At 37.6% G+C, this 13,760-nt stretch overlaps 1 protein-coding gene across 1 annotated transcript in view; it reads right to left on the reverse strand.

The window, feature by feature from the left end:
• Nucleotides 1-210: 210 nt before the first annotated feature.
• The window catches only part of LOC113075626 (DNA primase large subunit-like), a 28,308-nt gene continuing 14,758 nt past the window's right edge, over nt 211-13,760 (reverse strand). Inside the window, exons 8-10 of the mRNA XM_026248305.1 lie at nt 4,979-5,046; nt 2,369-2,441; nt 211-429 (exon numbers count right to left, since the gene is read on the reverse strand). Of these exons, the coding sequence (XP_026104090.1) occupies nt 226-429; nt 2,369-2,441; nt 4,979-5,046 (345 nt within the window). The 3' untranslated portion in view covers nt 211-225. The remainder of the gene's footprint in view (nt 430-2,368; nt 2,442-4,978; nt 5,047-13,760) is intronic.

The raw sequence follows: 13,760 nt of genomic DNA on the forward strand, positions 1-13,760 counted from the left end.
GATTGGCAAATTATCTCCAGCATCAAAATAAATAACTTGGCCTTCTAATATCTTCTCTCGTTCATTTGGGTGACCCTCTCAAGAGTTATTGAGGGATGAAGAAAGAGAATGGCATCAGCAAAAAATGTAGAACATCAAAGAATTCCCAGAAACACAAACATTTGCTTAAGTAACTGCCTGGGGACAAAAACCAGTGGAAACCGGGACAAAGTGAGGGAGTACAGGCTAAAGTAGAAGCCTTACCTTGTCTGCATCGACTTTCCCTTTGACAAACTCTGACCTCCAGAACTGCAGGGCCTGTTCCAGAGTAAGACCAATGCCCTTGAGGAAGAGGCCATACTGCATGCGTCCACCGTGCCGCAGGTGGTGGTTCTCTCTCAATGCCTTGTGGAGATGCCTCATACACAGAGGAAACGACTTGCCCGAGAGCTGGTGGAAGCGAAGAAAAGAGAAGACTGATTATTGAAAATGGCTTGCTTTATAAGCGATTTCCATGCATCAAATAATGTTCAAATAAAAGCAAAACGTGAAGGATACAATTTTGCATGTGCTGATGAGCCACTTAATTGAAACAACAACCAGCCCTGAGCTGAAATATAATTGTTAGTTTAAACATTTAACCTCGATAAATGTGCGTCGTTAGATGCATATCCAATCGTTTGTGCGGAGAGTGGAAGCTGCAGGACATAGAGGCGCCAGGGCTATCACTTGCATTTTTTCCAACAGTGGAAACAAATTAAAATAGGCAGTCATTTTTGCTCATAAGAGTAATACGCCATTCCAAACTGTAAAGGTCTACTTTTGTTTGTGTACACTCACAATATCAAACTCTTTCACTGTGAAATTCATGCATTTCTCTCTAAAAGCACATACAATGAAGAGACGCATGTCTAAAATATAAAAATAAGGAAAGGCCTAAAACAGCCCCAATTAAAATTTGCGTTTTATTTTATAATTCGGTACAATTAAAAAATAAAACACAAATTATAATAGCATATATATGTAAAACTTTGTCCTATAATTGTATATCTGATCATATATTCAGGTCTTTATGTTGCTCTGTTCTGAATCCCTTAAAATTTAAAGGATTGGCTGCAACGCAATTTTGTCTGATATTTGAATATATTTATTAGCCTATTTGTTTATCCACACAGCAAAAGCTTTAGAAACAGCTTTTATATATAGCCTATATCTAAGGTCTGAGCACTCATGTAAAATGCACAGTGTACAGCCATACATCTGCAGACGTCACTGTTCCATCATATGTTCAAGGGGCTTCTAGAGAGAAAAAAAAAAAAAAAAAAAAAAAACTGTTTCCTGCGCAAGGGAGAGGGACAGTCCATTAAACATATGGGAGGTTTATTTTGTGTGTGTGTGTGTGTGTACGATCATTTTTAATCACCAGGCTAGGTTTCAGTATGTCTACAGATAATGTTCAATAAATACAAAAAATCCTAAAGAGTCCCAAAAAGAATCTGTGCATATACTGAAGTCGCAAGGTATTTGCAGGAGGAAGCCCTTGATCTGCACTCTGATCCACTTGCCTGGTGGCGGGATAATCAGGCTTAGAGCCCTAGAGCCCTTCACGGGCCCTAGCCTGACCAATGTCCGACAGCTTATAAGAATTACCGGCCCAAGCCAGTCTTTTTTCCCCCTTCTCCCTAAACAGCTTATACTACTGTTTCAGCTATTAAAATAGTTCAGTTTTGTATGTAATAGCAAAGTGATTGTATTTCTTTTTTGTTTTTTTATTAAATTAATTTAGAAAAATTGGAGCATTTCTTGTTCATTAAATAGAAGTTTTAGTTTTTTTTAAGTAATGATCAAGCAGCCAGCAGCAGACAGTAAGCTGATCATAGCCTACATTTGATAAATTCTCAAATCATCAGAACTAGCCTTAAATAAAATCTATTGATATAAAACAGTTCAAGCATATAACAATGTTTAAACGTTAAACCTAGATAAATGTGCGCTATATCCAATAGTTTGTGCATATGGAGCCAGTGCGATCACTTTTTTTTAGTGGATACTAGGGCTGTGCGATATGGACGAAAATCGTGATTTCTTTGATCAAATTTTGTGATTTCATTTTAATCATGATTTTGACACACACAGACATGCTTTACAGTCATAAATGCATTCAGTATGAATTTGAAACATATTTCCAAAAGAAAACCAATTAGAGCTTTATCAAAAAGTTGTTACATGTCTCTAGAACAGACATAAGTAAAAATAATCAGTAAGTAAAAATGTGACAAAATGTCTAGACAAATGACAAAAAATAAATAAATTCCGTTTTTTTTATAGCATGTATATAGCATTTTAGAGAATGAATGCAACTCTGTCAAGAACTATAGTTGTTACTTACTGCATCAATCTGCTCAAGAGAAATTTTTCCAATGTTCTTCTGAATGCTGTAGTCCTGACCCACATAGGCATGGCTACAAACAAAAGAATAAGGGAACAAATTATAAGAGCCAATCACAGTGAAGAAGAAATCACAAGGTCAGTGTAGAACACAGACTGATAGGAATCTTATTCAAATGCACTGCTGTGTTCCGGTGGAGGAACAAAATACTTTAAGTGGAACACATAGTTCTAAACAATACAGATTCTGCAAGATGCAGACCTGATAGCTTCTTAGCTATGGCACATTTTTAAAAAGTATTTCAGTTCGAGGCAATATTAGAGACTGAAATAGGATTTTTAGGCAAGTAAAAGTTTTAGCACACTGAAGCAAATTTTATATAATGTATTGCAAATTTTGATGAAAAAGAAAGATGATCAAAGGATCATTTTGGACCAAATGTAGGAACAGGACAAAGATTTATTTTGATTGATATTGGTGGGATGAAAAAAAATACAAAATATATATACACACAGACTGTGCAAGAATGTTGCAGAATATATTTTTTTAAATGTAAATGGAAAGATTACTTTTTACTTTTTCTTTTTACCAGAATGGTTAAACTACCACTCAAAATAATTTGTATACTTTTATTCAGCAAGGATGCATTAAATTGATTAAAAAAAAAAGTGTCACAAAATTTTTCTATTCTTTGGAACTTTCTATTCATGCAAAAACTTAAGAAATTATAAGGTAGAGTAAGTAATAATAAGAAATGATCCTTTCAATAAGCATATTAGAATAATTTTAGAGGATCATGTGAGAGAATAGACTGGAGTAAAGATCCATGACCCAAAAATACATTTTAACATATTAAAATAGAATCTTTTAGTAACAGTAACCGACATGGTGAGATCATGATGATGGCAAATACTACACAACATCCAAAACACAACAATTTCAGGAGTAGCTCATACAAAAATGGGACCTGTGCAAAGGAGCAGATTTCTTCTGGTCCCACAAAACAGTGCCACATCTGCTCAGGCCATGTGTGAGGGTATGAATAATTAACCATTTGCAGACCCTGCTTTCCCATTCCTCTACATCCCTCAATGTTCAGCTGCACGCCGGCCCCTTCACATTCTCTTATCTGGCTTGCCCAGTGCTAAGAAAAAGTAAAAGCGTCTACTAGCCAATCCTGTGCAGCCACTAAAAACACATCCAATTAAAATGCTCTCATTCAGAGTCCATCAAAAAGCAAATTAATTGACTGTTGGGAATACTGCCATTGTTCCCCTTCACTGCAAGCAAGTGGAGGGACACGGTCATCCGTGCAAGTGGTTTGGCCAGTGACTGAGAGCACCAGCTTTAAACTACACTGGTATCCCTGCTGGGCTGCAGCCAAAATGCAAGACCAGGTTCACACGTGGAAGACACTTTGTGCATCATAATGGGACTGTGCTTAGAGCATTAATGAAAGAGACTGAATGAAAGCAAGTGCAAGAGACAAAGGAAGGCAGTCGGAGTCAAAGCTGGCCTTGAGCTGACCGTCTGATCTATCCTTAGGTAGCCAAGAGAATTGCAAGCTACTACTAAGAAATATTGTTTGAATGTTTTTCTCCTATTTTTTTTTTTTTAAGAAACAAAAAGAGAGAAGATCAATGTGGATATGTCTGAATAAAATAGCTGACTTTCACAAAGCTGCTGTAATAATCACAATGCAATAATAAAAAATATACTTTAAAGTCGGAAGTAGGGGTGTGCCGGTTTCAGAATTGGTGATGACGGTTATGACGTGAGTCAAATGTGACGGTTCATAACATAACCGTCGGGGGGGGGGGGGTTAGTGGATCTACCGTAGAGTCAATTGGTAAATCTTGGAGATAGCGGGTTAACTCCGTGTCAGCGCGTGCTCTGATCGGTAAAGGGGCAGAGATTTCAGACCTCCATTTATTAAGGAGATCGGTCACAAAACTCATCATCCGAGCCAACGTTTTTGGAGCAAATTTCAAAGCCGCACCCGCCCGCCATCCGCTGATTGTTTTGCGGTCTAAGGCGATGCAATGCTTTGCTGATGCGAGTCGCAAAAAAATGCCATTGTCTGTTCTAGAAAGGATGCAGCAAAGATATTTAATGCTATTGTATGAGGCATAGGCCTACGCTGAGTTTCATTTACGATGAGATGCGCTCTAGTTCACAGTGCAGTGCAAGTGAACGCGGCGCGCTGGTGCTTCCATGTCGGTTATCATTGTCTGCTATATTTGCTTTTTATTTATTAAAATACACGCAATTGGTTGATGAAACATTTATTAAAATTAAGACAAAATTTGTACAAAACGAAATTTGTTTTTAAGAAAGGTTTTCTACAAAGCAAAATTTTATGAAGTGGTAAATATCATGTCTGACGATTTACAAAACTTCATTAAGTGGTAAAAACCATGTCTCCCGATATATTGCGCATCTTATGATCCTATCTAAAAAATGTTTGTAAAAAATATTTTAATGACACGGTTTTGGCGGTTATAGAGTTCTAATGACGGTGCTCAACTATAACCGCCGGTCTCACGGTTATATACGAACCGTCACACCCCTAGTCGGAAGAGATATACACATTCCAATGGGGTCAATTACCTGAGGTGGCTCAAAAGAGGCTGGAGTCGTTCATCAGACTGTACCACTGGCAGGGATCGTGCAGTCATCTAGAAGGGAAAAAAATTACTACAAATATATTAAGGGTAAGAGGTTAAAGCAATTTTTACAGCAGTGCAGTAAAGATAAATCCAAAAGGTCAATAACTGGAGAATGAACTATGAATTTTATCCGAACAGTATAATGAATAAAAGGTACCCAATGAGCTGGAAGTCTTTTAGATGGCCAAAAGATACAAAACATGAACATTACTTACAAACCAAATGATAAACACAAAAGAAAAGTAGTTGAAATTGTATCAAATCAAATCTCAGTTTGTATTTTTTTTTTTCAGTAAATAATGTTTTTAAATATATTCAGCACAAGATCATAAATCAATGCTGGTGCTAAAGTTGCAGGATATCTGTTTACTGAAGCAAAACACAGACAATGATGAAGAGATAAGGACAAGCTTTCGTGATGCTGACAAACTGCAGCGCAGGCAGCCAACTTTACAGTCCAATGACCACTGACACACAACCTTTAAAACTAGATCGTCCACCATCCAACCCCACAACACCGTTTCATTAAAACAAGTGCATCAATTATCAATGATGACATTCATTCAGGCATTGCGAATATTATTATGAAACATCCAGGAAACTACTCGTTTATCTTTGTTTTTTGTCTTTTTCTGCACAATTGTGACACTTCTGAAAATCAGACTGAGGGAACATACAAACTCCATAAAAGAGACTCCGGAATCATTTTATCCTTTTGTATTATCAAAGTGAAATCCAAACCATATGTCATCGGAGATAAAAGCTCAGCACAAACTCTGTCAGATGGGAAGCAGCTTTCAATTTCATGCTCATTTAATGAGACACTTCCAGTAATATCTCCTATCTGTCCTCCATGGGCATGAGAAGCCATTACAGTAACACACATCAGCCACGGCGGCTCACAGAAAACCAGACACAGTCATTACTCCACAACAGCCATGTTGGTGATCCAGATAACTGGCCGGAAATAGAAGTGAGAAGCAGGAAAGTGCCATAGAGGGCCGGCCTGCTGAGGAACATGGTGGCAGACTTCTGTCCATTCCTGAACATGACAATCACTTTCAGCTGAGCCTGTCAGGTGTATAAGACACTGATAGGACGCTAGCTTGGAGCCTGATGTGATTTGCACAAGGTCACACTCATCTCTTCACTACTGCAACTTCAAGCAATCCCATGTGTAAAGACATGCAAGTACATTAAAACTTTTACATGCAGCTATAACATATGAAGTGCAACCAAAAGTGTACCTTAAAGTTCATTTAAACTATACATCATCTTTTCACAGTGTTCCCGAACATATGGCACTGTGGAATACATTACCACATGATCACCATCATAAAGACTTTTCTCTACAGCAACTGAATTAAACTCTAAGAGATTGTTCATGGATCCCACGCTGCATATGCTGTAGAAATATCTGCATCAGCAACGATGACATATACAAATACCTGCCACAAAGTCAGCAGCTGTTAATAATTGCAACTGAATTTCCACAGCACATATACATATATCTATATATTTACACACATATACGATATATACAATTTGAAAAATGACCATACCACCCAACACTTATTCACACTACAAAGTCTAATGCACAATAATACTCTGACATACATGTTTTTGTCTTGTCAGTTTACACTGACTTCACCAAGACATGCATCAACAAATAGGCAATTTCGCTTTTTTTATTTAAAGCAAACAAAATATATCCAAAATAATTGCATGCACACAATAACATGCAGGACCTGGCCATAAGGAATGTGAATGACTAACATGCGGTTTATGAATATTCTTGGTACCAAAGGACACAGTAACATTCACTAATATTTTACTAGTTCACAGCTAAACATATGCTTAGCTTCCTTCTGTCTGGATCAAACCAGTGTCACTTGTTATAATGTTGCTATACTGGATAAAGATATTATTCTATGACAAAAGAAAAATCTCTGCAGAAATTTCTCCACAAACACATTTTTGCAGCATCTCGATCTTCTTTTAAGGAAATCTGGAAATTTCAAAGAATAAAATTAATGTCCGTCCCCTTGAAAACTAGAACCTAATTTGTTCATTTTCTGTTACAAGACCAACAAATCAGAAACACAAAGTGTACTAATTAATCACTGTGGAAAGTATGGTGAGGCTCCCATTTCAACTGATTATCGAGTTGGTTGCTTAAAACACATTACTAGGGAACAGATGTCGCAATAAAAAAATGCTTGCTGAGACAAATAAAGAAGAATTGGACAGACAACTCCCCCATTAGGTCGAAACAAGTAGTGCAAGGACATCCGTATACAGCTGAGCAAATACTGTACCGGGTGTCCATTCATTCAGAAACAGAGCATATCTGCTAACTTTCCATTAATGTTTGGATACAACATCATCAGCTGACAGGCTGCTAAGACAGACAAGAAAATGATCGAACATGCCAACTTGAAGCTTTAAGCCTGATATGAAAATTAATTTACTTCAGCTGGAGTCACTACAGAGATAAGCAGAAAAGAACAAACCAATGACTCTGCAGACACGTCTATATTATGCATACTGCAGCACATTTCCCCAAATTCAAGGTCTGTACAGACCTGAAAACACACACTCCTTCAATGTAGGAAGTAAAAAACAACCCTGATTGTGTATTAAACACTTCAAATCTAATAATCATGCTCCTAACACTAAGACAATCATTTTAGTTTCATTTTAAATTGTATAAAAAAAAAATCTTTTTGAAAAGCATCTAACATTTACTAGAGAAATACTTAAAAAACAAACAAAAAAGCCGTAATAATGAGAAATAATTATTTTAATTCAATGTTTAAATATTTGAATTAATACATTTATCCATCAAGGAAGCATCACGTTGTGACATGTAAAATGTTACAAATTATTTTTTTATTTTTTTAAATAAAAGTTTTTTTTATTTCTATTCAAAGAATATTGGGGGGGGGGGATTTAAAATTCTAAATTAAAAAATTTAACTATGTCTTCATGGGAATAAATCCCATCTTATTTATTAATATAAATATTTATAAACAAAACACATCATTTTAATTGTTTTTGACTATTTTGATCAAATAAATGGTATATGGTCTTGGTGAGTATATATTTTTTTTTTACTAAGTCTAAACTTTTTTTGAACAGCAGTGTATAAATACTTAATAAAAGAGTGTATTCAATAGCAGTATTAGTTTAACAATGATCTAATATTAGTTTGTGCTGGAATTTTATTGTGCATCTCGACTTTGAATCTCAAACAGTGTGTTGTGTATCAACATTGGCATCAAAACCTCAAAATCAATAGTGGTTCACCAATAGAAATAAAAACAGCTATTTTATTTTGAAACAATCCTTCCCTCTGAACATGTCACACTGACTAAAGAGCTGGCAACGGAAAACATGTGAAATTGTCCAGACAGGAAAAGCTAATGAGCGGACTGGTCCAGATGGTGATTCAAATTTGATGAAATATACAAGAAATAATTGAGAGGCATGCTTGTCAGGGACTTCAACTCCTAGATAGCCCTTGCGCACACTGCTAGAGGCTATGCAAATGGTGAGAAGACGAAGCGGCTAATTGGCGTCATTGTGGTCCTACAGAGGCTTGTTGGACTCTCTGAGGAGCAGCTAGGCACTCTGGATTTTGCTTGTTAGCAAAAGCGCCAACAGCTTAGTTCATCTCTATGCGAAAGGAATCTGGTGATCTTTAGCGGAGGAAAGGTACAGTCACTGCACTGCATTATGAGCACAAGAAAGCAATCTAACAAGATCAGCAGTGTACAGCACATACGGATATAGTGAGCAGAGCACGTTTTGCAGGTTTCACAAACACACACTTACACTTACTTATATTGTTATACAGTACCCACACATACACACAACTTGCATTAGAATTCGTACTCATATTAAACTCTGCTTTGGGTTTAAAGGGAAGAATTTGGATGACTGCCATTTCATACAATTTCATAAGCAGCTTATAAAAAAAACATTACTGAGAGCAGAAACTCTGAGAAAAACTTCTGAAAGAATCACATGGTTCAGCACATGAGAGAATGGCTTAATTTTCGTGTCCTAAATGTCTTAAAGAAGTCCTTGGAGAAGACAAACCTCTCAAAACCCATAAGCCTGCAACAACAATAACGTTTATGTGAATGGCCAGCTGCTTTGCGCAACCTGCAAGCTGCTTAAATCCTGAACAACCATGCTCCGAGCTTTTAAATGTTTGGATCTGATCATAACATATTGACCAGACCTTTCTGCATGTTTTCCTGAAGATGGATCTGTGTAAAGCCGTTAATTAGAAAGCCCATTGTTGCTTTCATAAATCCCCAGATAGGCCATATTAGCCCCTTTCACACTGCACGTCGGACCCGCAATATTCCCGTAACATTGCCTGGTCGCCTTCTGTGTGAAAGCAACCACGTCCCGGAATTGATTACCGAATCGAACCCGGGTCGGGGACATAGTAACATTGCGGTAATCGATCCGGAACGAGCGCTGTGTGAACAAAAGCCAGATCTAATTCGGTATCGAAGTGATGACGCGCGTTATCGCGCGACTCTTTTACCGGCTGTTTTGAAGGAAGATCAACATTCGCGACGAAAACATATGTGCAAACTGTAATGAAGCAGAGATCAGTTAGTTCCTCACTTTCCGCGCTGACGCAGAAATCGTTTGCTTGCTTCAGTGAAAGTATAACGTGCCTAGCGTTTTCGACTCGTACATTACACGTCACGCGCTGATGTCACGTGTCGTTACGGGATCTTCAAGGGTTGTGTGTGAAAGCACGCACATATACCGGGTCATCACTGGCAGTGTGAAAGTGCCAAATCTAGCGACCAGGGAACAATTACAGGAACACTTTACCCCTGTATTTGCCGGAATGGCAGTGTGAAAGGGGCTATTGAGTGCTGTATTAGCATAGTCTGGAACGAGGCTGCAAAAGTCATCTCCCCTTTGTTAATGGAGACATCAGAATCTCGATAAGCAATCAGCAATAACTGACAAGATTAACTGGAACTACTGAGGGGAATCTGAACAACAAAGATATAGAGATGTAGGATGTATGTCTAACACAAGGCAGATTACAAGGAGATTATAACTTTTTTTTTTTAAACAAACAAAATAAATTATGCATTGTTGCACTGTATATTTAATTAAAAATGAAAGCATTCCCACAACAAGCGTAGCTTTTATGTGCATAAAAAAAAAGTTCAGCTTTTATTTGCATTTCCTAAAAATGTTATTTACAAAAACCGCAAATGTTGGCGGGGGTGTGGGGTATGAGTAGTAATGAACGAATGAATCGCATTTGTCTGTGTTTCACTCCGTCTTGAAGCAAGCTGAGAAACAGTGTCCATTCTACAGCTCAGTACGCTTTCAACTTGTTTTTTTAGTCTCAAGCAAGACACCACATAAAAAATATATATATATATCATTTATGTTTTCATAACAGCTGGCCAAATTTAAAAATGAAACTAAAATTAAATCGTCTTTGAGAGCAAGGGGGGCCCCCCTGGTGTTTCGGGGACCCTACAGAGCTTGTGTAATTGCGTATAGGGAGGATCGGCTCTGTTCTGTGTTAACCTTGGTGACCAGCATCACACTTGCTGTGTAAGCACAATAATCTCAGGCACTTTCCAGAGAATACCTGTGCTGACTTCAAGAGCCTTTCACGAGCTGATTGATTGAAAACAACGGCTTCTCTTGTTAGCGTTACAGCAAAATGTCATTCGATGCAAATTACTGGAGCTCAGGGACAGCAGCAAAGTTGCAGAGTTGGCATTAAAACTTGGCAGACCATACAGCCGGCTGACTGCTGTGAATTGATGCATGTTGCAGGATCATTTACTATCCTTTGGTCCGCACAGATTACTGACTGACTTTACAAAAAGGAACCAAAGCATTTTAACACAAAAGACACTTGGACAACACTTTTGTGAGGAATCCAGACACCTGGACACTCAGATCAGAAGTCATTTTTCTTTTATGAAGACACGATGAAACCTATGAAATTGTGTATGACTGCTGCTATGATGCACAGCAGACATCACCTTAGACTTTCAGCCAGACCTGGGTAGACAAAATGAAAGCAGGGGATTTAAAACTTTTTAAATGGCAAGATCTCCAAAATACTGCATGATGTTTGACTGCAGGAGACCCGCTTTCTAAAATATAAAGACAGATTTATTTCATGTATGATGACTTATTTAGACTGTGTAAAAACGGTAACAACAGCAATGTCGCCCATATACAACATCATTTAAGCCCTGATTTTCCATTCGCCGACAGTTAATGGAGATCACTGACAAAGCCCAAAATCATAGGCAAATCAGAGCTCGCTCATGTGAGTGAGTCGCTTTGTGTGAATTTTCAAAAGACGCATTCTGAGACAAGCGCAGAGGACTATTATTATTTTCAGCAATATAATTTTATATATTAATGTCTTTGTTACATTTATTTACTCTAGTAGCAACAGTAAATTACATTACATGAATTACAAATCTCCGTAATTACAAGAAACTAAATCAAACCCTACATAGCAAGTACATGTTGTTAAAGAGCCAGTAAGATGAAAATTCTAAGCTTCCTATCACTGTTTATAAGTCCTGTACATTAGGTTTAAATCCATCCAAGGTTAAAAAACATTGTCATTTTGTCAAAATATCATTTTAAAATTACCTAAATTCTCAGAGATCCCCAAACGGTTCGCGCGAAGCTGTTCAAAAGATTCAGTTTCCTTAAACCCCACCTTTCGGTATTATACTGTGTTCTGATTGGTCAACTAACATAGTTTTGATTGGTTGTTCCGCACAAAACTTCACGGTAAACAATGCGTTAGCATCTTTTTGGTCTTATTCCTCTCAAATAAAAAACTTGAACAGTCTCGCTGCTTTTTCTTCTGTGTGGGTGTATTCAAGCCGCGCGCTTCAGTTTGAATCTGAATAGCGCGTTCAGCGCGGGGGCATGGTCACATTAGATATAATGAAGGGAGACATGAAAAACAGACATCGTGTTGTTTTCATATGGATTACTTTATCACAGAATATTCAGCAGAACTTGTTTAGTTTTAAAGTAGACATGTCAAGCTTTCTATAGATATCTCTCTCATGTCTCTTCGTTGAGTATTCACGGAGTTACACTTCATTTTAATGACGTGTTTGTACATGACGATCAGCGCAGACAGGCTGCAGACAGCACACATACTGATAAGACGCTCGGGAGAAAACAGACACATAACTTCATAATCATACTTGCAGGTTGTGATTCGGAGATGCTCGTTGGTCTAAATAAAGTTGGTAATAAACCCTCTTTTATGGCCAAACGCTTTGAAAATCCCGCTGTACTCACCGAGATTAGAAAAGCAGTCATCAGTGAAATGTTGTGAACACAACAAAAGGGATTTGTTGTACTGCTCTGGTATTGTGGTAAAAATGAATTTTAACCATTGGTTCTTCTGATCTTCATTCTTTGGGGCAGGTCAGAGTTTTGTTTCTCTGAAGACGGTAGGCGGAGTTTATTATGCAAAGTGTTCCTAGTGACGTACATAGAGATGGGCAAAAGATTTGAAATCTATAACGACTCATTTCAGTGATTCAGAGTCGACTACTTTAGAAGCCAATAACTTTATAAATCGTGTAGTTTTTGGTTTAATTACTTTGCACATTGTTTACACAGATGGACAGCTACATCATACACTGTAATACAAGTAATATTTGATTTCCCATCTGTGTGGCTCTTTAATATCATTTATATTACTTAGTATGGACATTTTATTTTCCCTTTTTTAAATTCATGTCGATCTCACTCTACTAAACTTGTCACTGGAAAAATATGTGCTGGGTCTGTATTTTGTACACACTGCCATGTACTGTAGAGTTTGTACTGAGGCGAGTTAATGCGTTTATCTAGCATCATCATCTTCTGTCCTTAAATGTATTCAGTGTGATATGAAAAGCAAACAGTGATCCTATTCCACTCTTCTTCTACTGTGCAGTTTAGTGGCCTTCACTCAATGTGCGAACAGAGGTACTTGAGGGATGAACAGACTGAGAGCAAACTCGAAGGTTACGTCTCAATGGAAGTCAATTTTACATTTCCCATGATGCCTATGTGACATGTTCACTTTATGAAAAAACAGAAGCAGACAACAGACAGGCTGAATTCTAGGAAGTCAGAGCAGTGGTTCTCAGCCTTTTTGACTCCAAGGCCCCCTACCGTCTATAACAATATTCAAAGGCCCCATGACGTTTATAGCTGTTCGTGATTTAGACTCAGAATCAGAGTGGCTTCATTGTCATTTCAAGCATACACAGTGTGTACACAGCAAATCGAAACAACTTTCTTTCAGGACCGCAGTTCATATAAAACAACACCAGACTGCAAGACTGGACAAAACAACACGGATTAAACTACATTAAATAAACTACTAAAATGTAAATAAACACTAGATATGGAAGTCTCTTTAAGACAAGTCATGTCACTCAGTGGCCATCTTTGAAATGCCTCTCGAGTATCCAAGTGCATCTCTTTGAATGGGGAAACATCAAATTCTCCAAAACAGTTCACTAAGCTAGGATTAAATCTCATATTTGAAATCACCAAAGAAATCTGACAACAACTTTGTCATAAATGTTGTTACTTTTGCTCAAATAGCATTATAAAAAGCTTATTTCTCAGGCAAGATCACCCAGTGTGCATAAGAGCACGTCTCAGAACGGTGTTTC

The sequence above is a fragment of the Carassius auratus genome, unplaced genomic scaffold, assembly GCF_003368295.1.
Source record: "Carassius auratus strain Wakin unplaced genomic scaffold, ASM336829v1 scaf_tig00017323, whole genome shotgun sequence".
NCBI classification, from domain to species: Eukaryota; Metazoa; Chordata; class Actinopteri; order Cypriniformes; family Cyprinidae; genus Carassius; species Carassius auratus.